This window comes from Phocoena phocoena, chromosome 5 (genome assembly GCF_963924675.1).
Source record: "Phocoena phocoena chromosome 5, mPhoPho1.1, whole genome shotgun sequence".
NCBI lineage: Eukaryota > Metazoa > Chordata > Mammalia > Artiodactyla > Phocoenidae > Phocoena > Phocoena phocoena.
The window spans coordinates 12,468,630-12,488,967 of record NC_089223.1 but is presented as its reverse complement, the minus strand read 5'-3'; the positions used below and the strand labels follow the sequence as shown (position 1 = coordinate 12,488,967).

The 20,338-nt window shown below is 35.2% G+C and overlaps 1 protein-coding gene across 2 annotated transcripts in view; it reads right to left on the bottom strand.

The window, feature by feature from the left end:
• The window catches only part of GRID2 (glutamate ionotropic receptor delta type subunit 2), a 1,355,780-nt gene that overhangs the window by 115,922 nt on the left and 1,219,520 nt on the right, over positions 1–20,338 (bottom strand). For both annotated transcript variants that reach the window (XM_065877462.1, XM_065877463.1), the window contains one exon: positions 10,005–10,171. In XM_065877462.1, the coding sequence (XP_065733534.1) occupies positions 10,005–10,171 (167 nt within the window). The remainder of the gene's footprint in view (positions 1–10,004; positions 10,172–20,338) is intronic.

The window sequence follows — 20,338 nt, the reverse complement described above, 5'->3', positions numbered from 1 at the left end:
CTGTGGAATGGAAAGGAGAAAAAAGCAAAAAAGGGACATTTGAAAGCAAGTTTTGGCCTCAACCTTTTTTTCCTTATCTCTATGTCCTTTCCATGGGCTATGTCTCTGGCTTTCATTATCTTAATGGAGAGTTTGTCCAAATCTATATCTATCCTTCCAGCCTCTCCCTCAAGCTCTCACCCCGCATTGTCATTTGTCTGTCAGAGTCTCTACATTTCCCTGTATGGATGCACCACTGTCCAGTGTCTCAGACTCACCATGTCTAGATCAAAATTAGCACTTCCACTCTCAAACCAGTTTTTGCTCCTGGCTTCTTTTCTGAGAATAACTTCCCCATCTCCAATCTGGGGCAAGGCTAAGGATTTCAGAATCATGTTTGGTTTCCCTTTCCTTCAACTCTGTGTCTAGCCAATGGCCAACATCACCCCTACAATGTCTCTCTGTTTCCTTCCATTTCTGTTGTCTTTAGTTCGTGTCTTTTACTTTTCCTTAGTGATTCATTCACCCATTCATTCAACTAATATTTATCAAACATCTGCTATGTGGTAGGCTTTCTTGTAGATGCTTGGAATAAATCTCTGAATAGAGCAGACAAAAGCCCCTACCTTCTTGGAGCTTATATTATAGATATAGTAACTTCCTACTAGTAGCATCCTCCTTTCTAGTTAATTCCTTTTTTATTTCATTGCATACATTCTTTCTAGACTGATCAGAAAGCACACTTCTGATTCTGGTTAGTCTTTATACTGAGTTCTTCAATGACTCTCCATATCATAATCCACACAGCTTGCCCTGATATTCAGAGCCCCTGGGTTCTGCTCTGTCCTATCTTATCAGTCTTAATGAAGTACTCAGCAATGCTCTACTGAATATATTTTGGCTGGGAGGCAATCTGTTTGACAAATTTCTGCAGTTGCTAAAAAACACAGAAGAGATTCATATTAGTAAAATTGGTGTTGATTAGCTCAAAGAATATGAGAGACTGCCCAGAAGGGTCATGCTGACTTTTATAGGGAGTGCTACATAGATCTTCGTTAATTAATAGAAAAGAAGCAAAAAGTTGACTAAAATCATCAGAATAAAAATATTACTATAGAAAAGATTATTTTGGAAAAAGACTGAAAACCTTATCGGAACAGAAATCCCACCACACTTAGTTTCAGGGTGCTGGCTCCTCCCATCATATCTCCCTGTCTTACCATGGAACATTGGTAAGAACATCATCAAGGCACAATTTTTATATACATTTTCTGAGACCAGTAATATGTAAAATAAAAACATGTTGAATTTCAATCATTTAAAATAGTCACTAACATTATTTCAAACATAAATAGCTTCATAAAGTGACAGGTATAGAATGGATTATCAAGAAAAAAGGTGAATGCACGCTTTGAGGTATATTTCTGTTTGAAGTTAAAGCAAGGAACTATACTCATTAAAACAAAAATCATTGTTGCCTCTGTTAGATATTATTCTGGACTACATAGACTCATAAATATTATTCCATATGGAAATCTTATATTTTTATCTTAGCCATAATTTAGTTCCAGAAATAGTACAGCCAGCCTTCTGTATTCTACACCTACGGATTCAACCAACCAAAGATTAAAAATATTTGGAAATAAATTTCAGGAAGTCCCCCAAATCAAAACTTGAATTAGTTGTATGCCAGCAACTATTTACATAGCATTTACATTGTATTTACAACTATTTACATAGCATCTACATTGTATTAGGTATTATAAGTAATTCTGAGATGAGTTAAAGTATGCAGAAAAAAAGAAAGTATATGGGAGGATGTGTGTAGGTTATTTGAAAATATTATGCCGTTTTACATAAGGGACTTGGGCATCCATGGATTTTGGTATCCATGGGGGTCCTGGAACCAACCCCTTGTGGATACCTAGGCATGACTGTAGGTTCTGTTTCATATTAGTAAGCATTCAACATGTGATTAGTCAATCTGGCCAATTATGAAGTTAGTTTTTTCTAGCTGCTTAAAGAACTATGAAATGAGATGGATAAAAGGCAATTATGGATTCCTCCCATTAAAAAGTCATGATGAATGAAAACCTCCATGAAGGAAGAATTAAAGTTTTGGCCAAGTATAGTCTTAAGCTATTTGTAGCAAAACAAGATAAAAGGGAGGGAAAATAATTACAGAATCCTCCCACAGCTTTCAATTTTCAATACTTGTACTGTTTCCTTCTGATCAGCTGATGCAAGGCAGCTTCAGTTGCAAATGGATCTGCCCCCTCAGCATAATGGGAGACTCTGCTGGCGTGCTGTTTAAGATTCTGAAAGTTACCTGAATTTCAGGGGAACTAAAATGCCATTCAGTATCTTAATGTGAGAGAAGACAGCTCCAGGAGCAGCATGAAGGCACTTTGGATGCTTGCTACCATGGTGCACATGGGGGTGTGTGTGTTTAGGGAAGTGGGAGTGGGAACTACGGCATTACGGTGTTGGACAGCATGAGTTCAAACCTGGCTCTGCAACTTATTAGCTTTATGTCCTTGGAAAACTGCTCAGCTTTTCTGTGACTCAGTTTCCTCATCTGTAAAAGGAAGTTAATCATGGTATTTACCTTTTATGGTTATTGGGAGGATTGAATGACTTAATATAGTTAGGGCACTTAGGTAGCACCTGGTTGGCTCATAGTAAGCCTTTAATGAATGTTAACTATTATCTTAGGCTATAGTATAGTTTCTCTGTAAGTTAAGGATAACATAATCCATAGCGTTCTATCTGTCACTTGTGCTACTTGTTCTGCATGTCTATAAAGTAGTGATAATTTAAAAAGCCGATGCAGGGGACACAGGTTCGTGCCCCGGTCCGGGTGGATCCCACGTGCCGCGGAGCGGCTGGGCCCGTGAGCCATGGCCGCTGAGCCTGCGCGTCCGGAGCCTGTGCTCCGCAACAGGAGAGGCCACAACAGTGAGAGGCCCGCATACCACAAAAAAATAAAAAAATAAAAATAAAAGGAGATTGAATTTTTAAAACAGTAAAAAATGTCTTGGGGCTGAGTCTGGTGAGTAAAATGGGTCGTTTGAATAGAAAAACTGTGATGTAAGTATAATGGAATAAGAGTGTTTTTGAGAGAGGCTTATAAATGACTCTGGAGGGTGTGTGTGTGTGTGTGTGTGTGTGTGTGCCTGAGTGTGTGTGCATCCACGTGTGTGCATGAATGTGTGCTTTGAAGTGCAATACACATTTAACCTTTTAAGTTCTGCAATGTTGTGTTATAAACTCAGCCTTTAGTCTCACCTAATTTACACCACTATAGTAACTATGCTTTTTGAAAACAACTGCCTTTTGAATGAAATGATACTTACTCAGATCTAGAAACAGCACAAATCTTATTTTTAAAAAAGGCTAATCCAACTTGCTTCCTGCAAAGCAGCTTGGTCCAATGTTGCAGACTCATTATCCAGCTGAAATACTGCTTTGTGTCTTGAACTAGTCATCTATCTTCTCTGTACCTCAGTACTTTTCTCAAAAAAGTCTAATAAAGATTCTTGTTTATAAACGGTACTCTCTTGTACCTTAGATGAAGTGTTCCCCAAATGCTGTATGATGTAAGTACAAGGAAAACAGAATCACATTAACACTTCAGAATCTACTCCATGAGATTGCACTGCCTGATGGCTGAGTTTGTGTTCAGCAGTGAGAATGTTATATGCTTAAGGGTAAAGTCTTATCATTTTCTTAAAATTTCGCTACTGCTTTGCAAGATTAATAAAACTAATCTCAAGTCATATAGTAGCATATATGATAAATATTTTTGAAATATTCACATACTGGAAATATCATCAACGGTACTTATACCTCCATTTATTTAGACCAAATACTGCAATAAATGTAAATCACTTTGGTTCTCCACTGGAAGCAGCAGTCAGAGTGATTGGTAAACCCCACAGGATGTTAGTCACAAAAATAGCTCCATCAGGATTCAGGAAACAGAAAAAAGTGACAAAAAAGCTACCTCACTTTTTCTCTTTCATTGAAGTTCCCTAAATTCAGCATTCTAAATTTAAAACAAATGTTTTAAAGGGGGATTGCTTTGAAATACGAATAGTACATTCTTTTCAGTGGTTTCCAGAGGCTATTCCTTGTTTAATATATGCATATTACATGAGAAAAGAAAGTGATTTCCTTCATTTAAATGTTAAAATGTATATTATTGTCTTAAATAAAAATATACGTATAAACATATATTAGTATTTTCTTCTACTATCTCCCTTTGAAAGTGAACCTTCAATGTTCCCTCTGGTTTTGCAGCTCCTCAAACATATTTTCTTACTTTATATAAACATGTGCATCTAAACTATCTATTTTTCTTAATCTAGAACAGAGAATGTGAATGTGATGAAATCAGTTGGTTTTAGCACTGTGTATGTGTGTGCGCGCGTGCGTGTGTGTAAGTGTTGGTATATACAGTTGACCCTTGAACAATGTGGGGTTAGCAGTGCTGACCTTCCTCATAGTAGCAAATGTGCATGTAACTTATGTTATAGGGGTATCCTAGGTTCCTCCTTATCTGAGGTTCCTCCATGTCTGCCATTCTGCACCCCTGGATTCAACCAACAGTGAATCATGTAGTACTATAGTATGTACTATTTAAAAAAATCCATGTATGAGTGGGCCTGAGCAGTTCACACCTATGTTGTTCAAGGGTAAACTGTATATATAATTAAAAAAATAATATCTGGTGTGTGAGAGAGGAGAACAATACTACTAGGGATATATTAACATGGTTTGAGCAACTATAGAACAAAAATCTGTAAGCCAGAAGATTGTTTGACATATCAAAGTATCTACTAAGTAGTGGCTTATCATGTTGTTTTAAAATACCCATTACTTTTCTAGAAATAATTTTCCAGTTGGTTTTACTTAGAGGTGAAATAGAGCTTATGCAAAACTTGTAATAGATGAACAAGAAGGAAGAATAAGAGTTGGAAGGAGAAGAAAAGAGTGGGCTGTTTATGGCCACTTGGATCTGCACATCCTTCCCCTTTCAGATTCCTGGATTATATGTACTCCTCTGATTTCCACCAAGTCCTGTCCATCCCTCTTCAAACTGTACCTTTTTTTCTAATCTTTTCTCCTTCTCATTGAGAACATTCTCACTGCTTAACAGCTGGAATACTACACCGCCTTGTAAATGGCCTTCCTCAGCTGAACTCTGTCTTCGTCTAACCCAACACCTGGGACCCTTCAAATACTCCTTTCTCTAGATATTCTCCTCTTCAGAGCCCCACAAAGCTGGTGAGGACACAAGCTCTAAACTGTGTTTGAGTCCTAGCTCTACTTGTCATTAATGTGTGACTTTGTAAGATACATAACTCTGAGTCTCAGTTTCCTCAAATTTATAAATGCAATTAATAAATGCCCAATTCACAGAGCTGTGGTGAGCATTATATGAAATACATCAAGTGTTTAGCACAGTATACACTTATTAGACAGCAGCTATCAATGTTTTGGTGTATCACATTTAATTTTCGCTTCTCTACCTGTATTCACTTGCCAACATTCTCTCCAGTCAAGTTGTTCTTTCTCATTGTCCTTTCACTACACGATGACTGTTTTCACTTGTTATTTCATGTTTTTCTGAGTTTCATGTTTTTCTTACCTGTACCCGTCCCCATATCCAAATTCTATTTTCCCTTGAAGTCTTCCAGCTCAAGTCTAATAAAATCTTTTCTATCCTACTCAGCAATGATTTCCTTTTCTCTAGTTTTTTCAGCATTGTCTATATAATACAGTTTAATGTATAAGTTCATATTACTTAATGTTGACATATGTATCTTAATGTCACTCCTGCTCTCAGAGTGGAGGGACTGTATATATTTTGTATGTCTAAAGAGAAAACAATTAATCTGTTTGTTTGACTTCTGGTTATATCCTTCCAGCCAATCAAGTGCAGAGTTTTAAGCCAGTTGGTGACTTATTTTGGAGCTGCTATAGGCAATCAGTGGAGGCTGCTTTTTTCTCTTCCTGAAAAGGGAACAAAGTGCTTAGAAAGCTGGGAAATAAAAGGATTAGGGATCTATGATTTTAAGTTAAAGAAATATTTTCTACCTTCCTTTTTGGAATGAAAGTATAAAAATTCTTACAGCTGTGAGTGGAAAGAAAGGTGGACATGTGATGTTTGTTTTCTCTTTCTTGTCAGTTTTACTAATCATTGTATGAAAAATTAGAGAAACCAAGATAAATAGAAAATTATTATGATAAGAAAAGATAGAAGACTTTTTAATATCAAGTAAGCACAAAGGATAAGTACTCAACGTATTTGATTATAAGTAAATAGGCTCATTTTTGAGCACAAAGTTAGGTAGATCTTTTATTCACTCATCAAATATTTATTGAATGCTTACTCTATGCAGGCATGAGGTAGGCACTGGGAAAAGACTATATCCAGGTAGTTCAAAACTAAACAAATAGGGCTTCCCACCATCAGTTTCTGTGTCTATAAAATGAGGATAATAATAGTACTTACCTCATGTAAGAACTCAGGGTCTGGTACACAGTAAGCATTATACAGTATGTTTTATATTATTTTTATAAGCTTTTAAAAGAAAGATAAGGGAAGACAAGGTGCATGAACACCAAAAAACTAAACATAGAAGTAGAAAATTTCCAGTTTTATTGCTTTTTTGTGATTCTGAGCAAGTTATTTACCCCTTTGGACTAGTTATCCCTGGTAAAAAAAGGGAACTACTGTTCATTCCATTTCTAAAAATTCTGAAATTCTGTGATTAGGTTGAAATATTGTTTATGCATCTTTGCCACTCTCCATGAATTCAACAAAATCATTCTCCATGCAGTTTGAAATATGTCCTTGTTTTTGTGCCACTAGGTGGTTCTATTCCCAAAGTTTAGGGTTAGCAGCCAACAGGCGAAAAGGGACTCTTTTATTGATGAAGCATAAAATTAAACTCATGAGTTAGTTACTCCTTGACATCCACTAAGATGTGAGAACAGGGGTGAGTTTGTACTAAATGCTCAATAAATATTTTTTGTTATCTTTTTAGCCTTATGAATAGTTAAGGTTCTAAGATCGACACTGGAACTAATTTTATTAACAGCATAATGATATCACTCTGAAAAATTCAGTTCTCTTCCATTCACAGATGTCTTTAATGTAACAACTTTTGATGATTTTATTATACTAAGAACTATTATGAGACAAAGGCCACAGAAAACATTTGATGAACAAACAGTGTCAGAGAATTCATTGTAAACATTACCCACCACACTAGTACTCTGACCCATATATCTGGTGAGATATATAAATTCTTTAATTTCTGCTACCAAATTATCTACTATCTGTAGAGACCAAAGAAACAAAATTCTTCTATCCAAATCTACAGTCATGTATTGTAGCACTTATTGGTCCTTAAAAGTCACTCCTGTACATGTCCACGCGCATACAATTGCACAAGTGAGCATATCACTACAGCCTATGCCTCTGATGCCTGACATGATGCTTGCCACAGCTCAGGACCATCCACTCAGTGTATGTACTTGTAGACTAATAACTCTAATAACTGTGCACTAATATGCAAGTGTGTAATAAAGAAACAGACAACATTTCATATGATTGTTCTGAAGTCATTAAAACGTAAAGCATACAAGATATTGGGCAGATAATAAACGTAGTTACTATATCATTATATAATATTTATTACATCTTAAAGTACTTTGATATCTAATATGTGTGGTATAGGCACATAGTTACTTGAGATATAATTAGTATTTACTTATTAAAAATCACTCTGAATACTGTCATTTCACTGAATATAATCACATGAGCAATCAGTGATCTAGTTTAACTAGTGATCCAGGATAAGTTGTTGTAGTAAAGCTATTTATAATAATTTCTAAAGTATAATACAATGATTAAGTGTGATGGTCTCTATAACTTTTAAATTAGTTAATAAAAAGGAGTTCTTTTTTCCCTGATTAGCAAAAGGGAATGAATGCAGATATTTTCTGGGTTCAGGGAGAGAGTTTAGGTGATAGATTAACGCCGCACATATGTATAGAGGGGGGCTGGCCAGATCATGTTTCTTTCCTCTCTCTTCCTCCAGATGTGTCCAGGGGACTAGAATGCAGAGTGTCATTATTAAGGAACTCCACAGAGAAGGACAATTTAAATTGTCAACATCCATGATGCTAATCAAAGGAAAAATAATGCTCATTGCTTAATATTGTGTTTTAGTAGTTCAATGAAATATATTCACTCAGAATTAAAATCTCTGTAAGGTAAAACACCACATGGATAATATGAAATAGAACATTTGGTGTGATTGATTAAATACTTCTTTAATTGCTATTATGTTTGTGTATTGATTCTATTGGCTTCATTTTTTTTGGCATAAAAGACCCAGAAATCAGGTCTGGAAACAAAAAATATCTGTAGTGAAGAAAAAGCCAATTAACCTCAAGTAAGGAATAAACCATCCTTTTCCTGATGACCTGGTTCATGTTAAGGATCCATTAAACTTCTCTGCTGGTCTTTTACCATAAAACTCTGGCATTCCCTTCATTCCATTATGCTTTCCATCCTCTCTTCTAAATTCATAAAAACAATGGTGTGCCTCTTCTAACAAGTAGAAGAACAATGGTGGTCCCTGGGACGAGAAGCTGCGTAGAGACCTGCAGTTGACCCGCAACTCACAGCAGAATTCAGCCAAATCACAGCTCTTACGCTCCATCAATGAGAAATAACTTTTTTTTTTGATGTGGACCATTTTTAAAGTCTTTATTGAATTTGTTACAATATTGCTTCTGTTTTATGTTTTGGATTGTTGGCCGCGAGGCATGTGGGATCTTAGCTACCTGACCAGTGATCAAACATGCACCCCCTGCATTGGAAGGTGAAGTCTTAACCACTGGACCACCAGGGAAGTCCTGAGAAATAACGTTTTTAAAGTCACTGATTTGGGTTGTTTGCTACACAGAAAAGGTGACTAATGTAGGACCCTAGAGTTAATTTAATATCTTCATTTGCTGATAAAGAGAGAGGCTTAGGTTTTTAGTTAGCTAACAGAAGAGTTATAACATAAATTTGGACTACTGACTTGTTTTGTTAAACACAAAATGCCTGGCTTTTTGTTATCTTGAAATTTGGAGGAATACAACTCAAATAGTTTAAAATTTGGGGCCTTAGTACTACCTAGAGTACTACCCAGTACTGCTCTCTTTCATCTGGCTTTAGCTTTTAGAAAATAGGTACAAAAATGTCTAGTAATAAATCAAATAAATCAGTGGCAAACAGAACATACTTCTACCTGAAAGATATTTCTCTCTCTTAGGTCCAACCTTGTTTGGTAGTAGAGATAATAAAATGCAGTGATCTTGTAAATTCCTTTCAGGCCCAAGTCTTTCATCTACATCATTAATATAAAATACACATTTAAAATGTTCTCTCTTAAACAACTTATAATAGAAAATTCTGACTTTAGGATGAGTATAATTTCTTAACAAACTGTCTCCTAAATTTCCATGACAAAGTTTCACGTATACTTTGACACCAATGACAGACTCGAAAATTTTTACTCTTTTCCTTTGCAAAATTGATATGGAAACATCCCTATCAGTATGTGCTTCAAAACTTTAACCTGGTCCTGAAGTTTATTTTATGCTTTGGTGTTTTTAGAAAGGAATTAATTTTGCTAACTCTATGACAGTTTTAGCCACTAAAAATTCAGAGGCTAAACTCAATTAAGTTTTTATTTTATTTTGCGTATCAGTTTTTTGAGAATAACGAGTTATATGCAGCAGTAACTTTCCCCTGTTTATGAGAAAAATAATACTTTAGTACACGCTTTAGGAAATGTCTTATTGAACAATCACTTATAATTCCCTTTTGTTGTTGTTGTTTACTGTGGCTTTCCAAACAAAGAAAACAAAATGTAGTAAACTAAATGGAGTAACCAAGTGGATTTTCCTTTTTCTATATTTCCTCTCTTCTTATTTGGACCACACACAAATCTTACCTTTGTGAAAAAACATCCCGGTAAGGACTGCCATGCTGCAATGCAATTCCATATCCTCGATCAGCAACAGTATTCCCAATGGTGTAAAAGGAGCAGTCTGGGTCATTGATAGCCACGTATTCCAATACAGCTGCATCCCATACAAAAGCATAATTTCCATATTTTACCTGTGCAAATATGGAGAACAAAAGAAGAAAACAGGATTTAAGGTTGGAATTTTAAGTCATATAGACAGGATAAAAAAGGTTACATTGGTATATATTTAATTGTGCAAAAAATTAATAGGACCTGTATTTCAGACTAAACACCTATTCTGCATGAGAATTTGGCTTCTGGTTAATTTACAGCTCTGTTCTCTTGGAAATGTAATAAAGTTGGAATGTAAAATGACGCCTGAGTAGTAAATGTCATCTGAACTGGGAGAACAGTAAATGCAGGAAAGGAAACCATGTCATTGAGCTTCTCTGAGTGCAGTAATTCTTATAGCTGGCTTGTGTCTTTGGGGACCCTGGAAATTGTGCTTTTGGAGTTGTTACAAGAGATATTGACTCCTTTGGATTATTAGGCTTCCAAGCCAGATAGGCTTTTGCACCCACCCAATATGGGTATCATCTTCTTGCCTGTGATGTATATTCTAAATGAATTCTGCAAGTAAAACTCACACTGAAGAGAAATAACTAACACTGGCCTGCTGGCAAGATACATTTCTTGTCCTTCTAAGTTAATCTGTTGCCAAGTGTGACCTATGGTAATCTTGTAGCCAAACTTGGTGGGCATTGCGATAAGGAAAAAAATAATTATACAACCTTGTCTGTCACCATGTAGGGAACATGACTTTATTCTGGGTTGTTTACAATATCTTTTAGTGATTATCTTTTTTTCCCTCAGTAACCTAAGTCAAAATTTTATCAAAAATAAATACTGATATTAATAAAGTTAATTTAGAAAATTATTACATATACAGAACTTAATGAATTCATAAAATAAACAGAACTAATAATTAAATCAAATATTGTTTGTTTATTTGCTTATTTATTTTTTTGAGGGGAAAGTAATTTCTTGGTAAATCTGATTAGGGAAAAAGAAAAAATGTATATGTACAGGTAGAGGGAATAATGTCAGCAAAATGGGTGAATAGGAGGTCCGTCACCTTCATAACCCCAGAGAAACGACAATTTAGCAGCCATCCACAGACAAAAGTGCCTTTGTGTGAGCCTTGGGACCCAGGCTGCAAAACTCTGGTGGAGTCTAAAACTGACCAAAAATGCTTTCAGAAGGTAGGCCTGTACCCCAGTGGCCGGTTGGTTAACTGTGGTCCTGGCTGCAGTCCTAGAAGCAGCCCTATTTCCCTGTGGACTCTGCTCCAGATATGTAAAGGTAACAGGTAAGGATGTCCATTCTCACCACTTCAATACAGTACTGGAAGTTCTAGCCAGAGTAATTAGACAAGAAAAAAAATCCACATTTGAAAGGAAGAAGTGAAATTATCTCTATTTGCAGATGACATGATCATATGTGTAGAAAATCCTAAAGAGTATACAAAAAACTACTAAAACTAATAAACACATTCAGTCAAGTTACAGGACACAAAATAAACATACAAAACATTGTGGCATTTGAATACACAAACAATGAACTATCTGAAAAGGAAATTAAGAAAATCCCATTTACAAAACAACAAAAAGAATAGAAGAAACTAAATCAAAGAGGTGAAAGATTTGTACAGTGAAAATTACAGTAATGAAGGGAATTAAAGAGGACAAAGATAAATGGAAAAACATCTTATGTTCATGGATTGGAAAAATATTGTTAAAATATCCTGACTACCCAAAGTGATATACAGATTCAATAAAATCCCTATCAAAATTCCAATGGCATTCTTTACAGAAATAGAAAAAACAATCCTAAAATTCATATGTAACCACAAAAGACCCAAGATTACCAAAGCAATCTTGAGCAAGAAGAACGAAGCTGGAGGCATCATGTCTCCTGATTTTAAAATATGTTGCAAAGCTATAGTAATTGAAACACTAAGGTACTGGCATAAAAACAAACATATAGATCAAGGGAGCAAAATAGAGATCCCAGAAACAGATCCAACACTTACGGTCAACTAATCTTCTGAAAGGATGCCAAGAACACATAATAGGGACAGGATAATCTCTTCAATAAATGAAGCTGGGAAAACTGGATATCCACACAGAGGAAATGAGCTTGGAATCCTATCTCACACCATATACAAAAATCAACTCAAAATGGATTAAAGACTTAAGCATAGGACCTGAAACTGTAAAATTCCTAGGAGAAAACACAGGGTAAAAGCATCTTGACATTTGTCTGGATAATGATTTTTGGATATGACATGATCAAAAACATAGGAAACAAAAGCAAAAACAGACAAATGAGCTATCAAACTAAAAAGCTTCTGCACAGCAAATGAAATAATCAACAGAGTGAAAAGGCAGGCTATAGAATGGTAAAAAAATATTTGCAAACTATATATCTGATAAGAGGTTAATGTCAAAAAAATATATATAGGGAACTCCTACGACTCCATAGCAAAAACATAAAACTTGATTAAAAAATGGGAAAAGGACATTTCTCAAAAGAAGACATACAAAAGGCCAAAAGATACATGAAAAGGTGCTCAATATTACTAATCATCAGGGAAATGCAAATCAAAAGCACAATGAGATATCATCTCAAACTTGTTAGAATGGCTATTACCAAAAATGACATGACATGTCATCTGAAATGAAATGACAAGACTAAGCGAGAAGATGGAGAAAAGGGAATCCTTGTACCCTGCTGTTGGGGTGTAAATTGTTACAGCTAGTAGGGAGGCTCCTCAAAAAAAATAAAAACAGAACTACCATATGATCGGGTATATATCCAAAAGAAATGAAATCAGGATCTCAAAGATATATATGCACTCCCAGGGTCATCACAGCATTATGCATAATAGCCAAGATACAGAAACAACTTAAATGTTCATCAACAGATGAATGGGTAAAGAAAATGGATAAATAATAATGAATATACAATGGAATATTATTCATCTTTCAACAAGAAGGAAATTCTGCCGTTTGCAACAACATGGATGAACCCAGAGGACATTATGCTAAGTGAAATAAACCAGACACAGAAAGACAAACACTACATGACCCCACTTACATGTGGAATCTAAAATAGTCAGACTCACAGAAGCACAGAGTAGAATGGTGGTTGGTGGGGGCTGGGAGGTGGGAGAAATGGGGAGATGGGGGTCAAAGGATACAAAATCTCAGTTATGCAAGATGAATACATTCTGGAGATTTAACATACAGCACGGTGAGTAGAGTTAACAATACATGGTATTACATATCTGAAATTTGCTAAGAGGGTATATCTTAAGTGTCCTTTTGACAAGAAACCGTAACTATGTGAGATGATGGATGTGTTGATCAGCCTCATTGTGGTGATCATTTCACAATGTATACTTAGATCAAAACATCAAGTTGTGTACCTTAAATATATATAGTTTTTTGGGCAGTTGTTTATCAATAAAGTTAAAAATACAGATAGTTAGAAACTGGAAATGAAATATTCAGAAAGATGTTCAAAAATAATTGTATGCATGATTCCATAGGAATAAAATTAAAATGTCAATAATGTTGATAATTTCCTGGAAAAAGAGAAATTGCCAAAATTTCTCAAGTAGAAGTAAAAATGTCTCTAGCACAAAGAAAGAGCTAAATTAACCTTGATACTAAAATATGAGAAACCTCCAAAAATCTCAGTCTTGTTTTCCCCAAAATATCAGCAAACTGATTTTCATGGTATAGTAGAAGAAAAATGTAGCATTATTAAACAAAAACTATCAACACTGCTTCAGTATTAGGAAAGTTATTGGGATAATATATATTATAAATGAGGCTTTATAAAATTTTTAAATGATCTTTCAACAGACACCAAAAAGATATTTGACAAAACTGAAAACCATTACTTATCTCCTATCTATCTATCTATCTATCTATCTACGTACCTATCTAGTAATGCACAAATAAAAAGTTTCTTCTTTAATGATGTATAGAATAGAATAACTACCTCAAACAAGCAACACATCTTTTGGAAACTGAAACTCTAATGGCATTACAATCAAAGCCAAGAAAATGGTGCCTACTATACCCCCCCAAACTTAACATGATTGTGATCATTTTAGCCTATGCAATAAAGCAGGAGACAAATTCTGATTTCAAGCTATTGGGACAAAATTATTATTTGATGACATACTTATGAAGTCCACAAGAATCAATGGAAAAAATAATACAAAATGGAGATGTTGGTACATATATACAATGTAATATTACTCAGCCATGAAAAGGAACAAAATTGGGTAATTTGTAGAGATGTGGTTGGACCTAGAGTCTGTCATACAGAGTGAAGTAAGTCAGAAAGAGAAAAACAAATATCGTATATTAACACATGTGTGTGGAATCTAGAAAAATGGTACAGATGAACCTATTTTCAGGGCAGGAATAGAGATGCAGATGTAGGAAATGGACATATGGACACGTTGCAGGTGTGGGGGGTGGGATGAATTGGGAGATTGGGATTGATGTATGTGCACTGCTATGTGTAAAACAGATAGCTAGTGGGAACCAGCTGTATAGTGCAGGGAGCTCAGCTTGGTGCTCTGTGGTGACCTAGATGGGTGGGATGGGTGGGGGTGGGAGGGAGATCCAAGAGGGAGGGGATATATGTATACATATAGCTGATTCACTTCATTGTACAGCAGAAACTAACACAACATTGTAAAGCAACTATACCCCAATTAAAAACAAAAAAAAAGAAAGATTTCAACATATAGATTGGTTATAAATAGATATATGAAAATCAACTGCTTTTCTATTAACACATCAATAAGAGATAATATATAATTTGACTAAAAATATCCATTTACACTAAATACAAATATCTAGGAATAAATTTAACCATAAATGAGTAGGATGGTATATAGAAATCTTCAACACTTGACTGAAGAAGACTTGAACTCATTTCTAGATAAGATGTAACATATTCCTAAAAGAATAGATGCACAATTGTAAAAGAAATGTCAATTTTCCTCATGTTATTTGATACTTAATGCAATCTAAGCAAAATGTCCAAAGAATGTCTTAGGACTCATTAAAATCTTTGCATATTTACTTGGAAGAAAATAGATGAAAATAGCAAAAAAATTTGAAAATAAAAAATGACTGGAGACTTAGAATACTAAATAGTGAAACATGCTATAAAGCTTAAAAATAAAATAGCACAGAAATTCTTTGAGAATAGAAAATTGGCAGAATAGACATAAAAGCTTACAGAACTGATAAAAGTATACAAATGTCATATATAGACTGTATTACAAAGACCGCAGTCCAAATCAGTGTGGCAAATAAGAAATATTTTTTAAAAGATAGTGATTATTTTAAAAGGTCAATATCAAAGCACTATGTCACACCATATACAAAATAACTTCCTATAGTGTAAAACATTAATTATAATGGACAGAGAACCCAAATTTTAAAAATCCACAAAACTGAAAGAACATGTAAGACTGTATTTTCTGATATTGGAAAAAGAATAGGATATCTAAACATAAATGTAGAGAAAGAAAATATAAATAATTATTTGATACATTTAACTCAGCCCTCTGTATCCATGGGTTTTGCATCCATGGATTCACCCAACTACAGACAGAAAATATTCAAAAAATAAAATTCCAGAAAGTTCCAAAAAGATTTATCCCAGATTAAGTTGGAGGTTGAATTTGCTGTATGCCTGCAACTATTTACGTAGCATTTACATTGTATTTGCAACTATTTACATCACATTTATATTGTATTAGGTATGATAAGTAATCTAGAGATGACTTAAAAGTACATGGGAGGATATGTGTAGGTTATATGCAAATACTATATGATTTTATATAAGGGACTTGAGCATCCCTGGATTTTGGGGGTCCTGGAACTAATCTCCTGCAAATACTGAAGGACAACTATACTGCCTTTTTAATATATTTGCTTAGACCAGGCCAGTATCAGATACTCGATAAAAAGTTTTGCATGAAATATGGTCTAAAATCTTCAGACCAGTTTACTGTGCTCAGTGGATATTTATCTTTGTTGGGAGTGAACCCCAGCCAAACCATGGGATCTTGAAACAGATAAAAGAAATCATTCAATGTAACTATTCATGGAGTGTCTACCGTATCCTAGGCACTCTGTTAGGTACTATGGGTCAGTGTTTCTCAAAATGTGATGCTATTAGAATTAGAATTACCAGGGGATTTTTGTGTTAAAAAATGTAAACTTCACACCCAACCCCAAACTTATTGCATTGGAATGTTTGGTGTTTGCGGCCTGGGAATATGCATTTTAACAGTCTTGAAAGTTGACCATCATATGAACACCGATTTTTAAATAAAATGTTTTTGATTAAAAATAAGTAATATAATGAGGAAAACTTTTAAACATGAGGCTTGATATAATTATAAAAACTGACATATTCTGGGAATGTTTGTGTGGGAGGGGTAAAATACTGGGTTAAGCTTCCTCTACATTGATTACTCATATCTGCATAGTCATCCCACAGTCCCTTGCTCTCTCTGATCTTTTGCACTAGTCACTGTAGGGAAGGAGTTCTTAGCTGAGTGAGACCTCTGTACTGAAAGACAGATTAAGAAGAGAAGAACAAACAGAAGTTTATCAACATATGTGCCTCCTATATACAAGGGAGATGCCCAGGAAAAATTGAGTAATTCAAAGAAGTGAGTTAGAATTCAGGATTAAATACCACCTCAATAGGGAATGGGAAGGGGGATATAGGCATTTAGGAGAGAGTGAATGATTTTTAGCAAAGATGAATGGCCTTTAGAAGAACAGAAGGGTGGTATGATAGTTTGTGACAAAAGCTTGTCTGGGTGTGGTGTTGACTTCTAGTCTCTTCTGTGATGAGTCAATATTCCCTGGTTGATGAAACTCGTGAGGAGAGAATTTATGACAATTGAGTTCCTTTTTGAGGACTTATCTTTCGGTAAATAAATGGAGTTCAGAGAAAGCCTGTCCCTGCATTTGCTGTTTTTCAAGTGTCTGCAGCTCAAAATAATATATCAATGTTGCATATTTTGGGGTGGCATATTCTGCTACCCCTCAACAACAACTTTCATACCTTCTATTTTAGCTTTCTGGGTCTACATCTACACAGTAACAGAGAGATAGGAGTGACCTTGAAGCCTCCTCTAGCAACCTACTTTGATTTTTGCTATTTTCTTCTGTTTCAAACAGCCACTCTGGCCTCCTGGATCCCCTTGCAGCTTCTTTACAACCATCCGGGGACCTCCCCAGTTGGAGACATGTTGCTTTGCTATTATAAAAGTGTTCTAGCATTGTTGTTAATGCTTTGTGAACTGCAGACAACTTTGCATATGGTAACATTATCATTGCCATTATATACATGTGTCTAGTAATTCTAATGTTACAAAGCATTATGAATGCGTTTAAGAAAAGAGAACCATTAAAACAGTATGATTGAAGAACTACAGTCCTGCAGCCTGTGGAATGAAAACCACACTCACAGAAAGACAGACAAAATGAAAAGGCAGAGGACTATGTACCAGATGAAAGAACAAGATAAAACCCCAGTAAAACAACTAAACGAAGTGGAGATAGGCAACCATCAAGAAAAAGAATTCAGAATAATGATAGTGAAGATGATCCAGGACCTCAGAAAAAGAATTGAGTCAAAGATCAAGAAGCAAGAAATGTTTAACAAAGACCTAGAAGAATTAACAAAGAAAGAAACAGAGATGAATAATACAATAACTGAAATGAAAAATACACTAGAAGGAATCAATAGCAGAATAACTGAGGCAGAAGAACGGATAAGTGAACTGGAAGACAGAATGGTGGAATTCACTGTCATGGAAGAGAATAAAGAAAAAAGAATGAAAAGAAATGAAGACAGTCTAAGAGACCTCTGTGACAACAATAAACACACCAACATTCGCATTATAGGGGTCCCAAAAGGAGAAGAGAGAAAGAAAGGACACAAGAAAATATTTGAAGAGATTATAGTCAAAAACTTCCCTAACATGGGCACGGAAATAGCCACCCAAGTCCAGGAGCACAGAGAGTCCCAGGCAGGATAACCCCAATGAGAAACACGCCGAGACACATAGTAATCAAACTGACAAAAATTAAAGACAAAGAAAAACTATTAAAAGCAACAAGGGAAAAATGACAACGTATAAGGGAACTCCCATAAGGTTAACAGCTGATTTCTCAGCAGAAACTCTACAAGCCAGAAGGCAGTGGCATGAAATATTTAAAGTGACGAAAGGGAAGAACCTATAACCAAGATTACTCTACCCAGTAAGGATCTCATTCAGATTCGAGAGAGAAATCAAAAGCTTTTCAGACAAGGAAAAGCTAAGAGAATTCAGCACCACAAAACCAGCTCTACAACAAATGCTAAAGGAACTTCTCTAACTTGGAAACACAAGAGACGAAAAGGATCTACAAAAACATACCAAAACAATTAAGAAAATGGTAATAGGAACATACATATTGACAATTCGATAATTACCTTAAATGTGAATAGATTAAATGCTCTAACCAAAAGACACAGGCTCACTGAATGGATAAAAAAATAAGACCCATATATATGCTGTCTACAAGACACCCACTTCAGACCTAGGGACACCTACAGACTGAAAGTGAGGGGATGGAAAAAGATATTCCATGCAAATGGAAATCAAAAGAAAGCTGGAGTAGCAATACTCATATCAGACAAAATGGACTTTAAAATAAAGAATGTTACAAGAGACAAGGAAGGACGCAACATAATGATCAAGGGATCAATCGAAGAAGAAGATATAACAATTATAAACATATATGCACACAACATAGAAGTGCCTCAATACATAAGGCAACTGCTAACAGCTATAAAAGAGGAAATCGACAGTAACACAACAATAGTGGGGGACTTTAACACCTCACTTACACCAATGGACAGATCATTCAGACAGAAAATTAAGAAGGAAACACAAACTTTAAATGACACAATAGACCAGAGAGATTTAATTGATATTTATAGGACATTCCATCTGAAAAGAGCAGATTACACTTTCTTCTCAAGTGCAAACGGAACATTCTCCAGGATAGATCACATCTTGGGTCACAATGCAAGCCTTGGTAAATTTGAGAAAATTGAAATCATATCAAGCATCTTTTCCAACCACAATGTTATGAGATTAGAGACAAATTACAGGGAAAAAAAGTAAAAAACACAAACACATGGAGGGTAAACAATACATTACTAAATAACCAGGAGATCAGTGAAGAAATAAAAGAGGAAATCAAAAAATACCTAGAGACAAATGACAACAAAAACACGATGATCCAAAACCTATGGAATGCAGCAAAAGCAGTTCTAAGAGGGAAGTTAATAGCAATACAATCTTACCTCAAGAAACTAGAAAAATCTCAAAGAAACAATCTAATCCTACACCAAAAGGAAATAGAGAAAGAAGAAAAAACAGAACCCAAAGTTAGCAGAATGAAAGAAATCATAAGGTCGGAGCAGAAATAAATGAAATAGAAACAAAGAAAACAATAGCAAAGATCAATAAAACTAAAAGCTGGTTCTTTGAGAAGATAAACAAAATTGATAAACCTTTAGCCAGACTTATCAAGAAAAAGAGGGAGAGGACTCAAATCAATAAAATTAGAAATGTAAAAGGAGAAGTTACAACAGACACCACAGAAATACAAAGCATCATAAGAGACTACTACAGGCAACTCTATGCCAATAAAATGGACAACCTGGAAGAAATGGACAAATTCTTAGAAAGGCATAACCTTCCAAGACTGAACCATGAAGAAATAAAAAATATGAACAGACCAATCACAAGTAATGAAATTGAAACTGTGATTAAAAATCTTCCAACAAAGTCCAGGAGCAGATGGTTTCACAGGTGAATTCTATCAAACATTTAGAGAAGAGCTAACACCCATCTTTCTCAAACTCTTCCAAAAAACTGCAGAGGAAGGAATACTCCCAAACTCATTCTACAAGGCCTCCATCATCCTGCTACCAAAACCAGACAGAGTTACTACAAAAAAAGAAAATTACAGACCAATATCACTGATGAATATAGATGCAAAAATCCTCAACAAAATACTACCAAACAGAATCCAAAAGCACATTAAAAGGATCATACACCACAATCAAGTGGGATTTATCTCAGGGATGCAAGGATTCTTCGATATACGCAAATGAATCAATGTGATACACTGCATTAACCAATT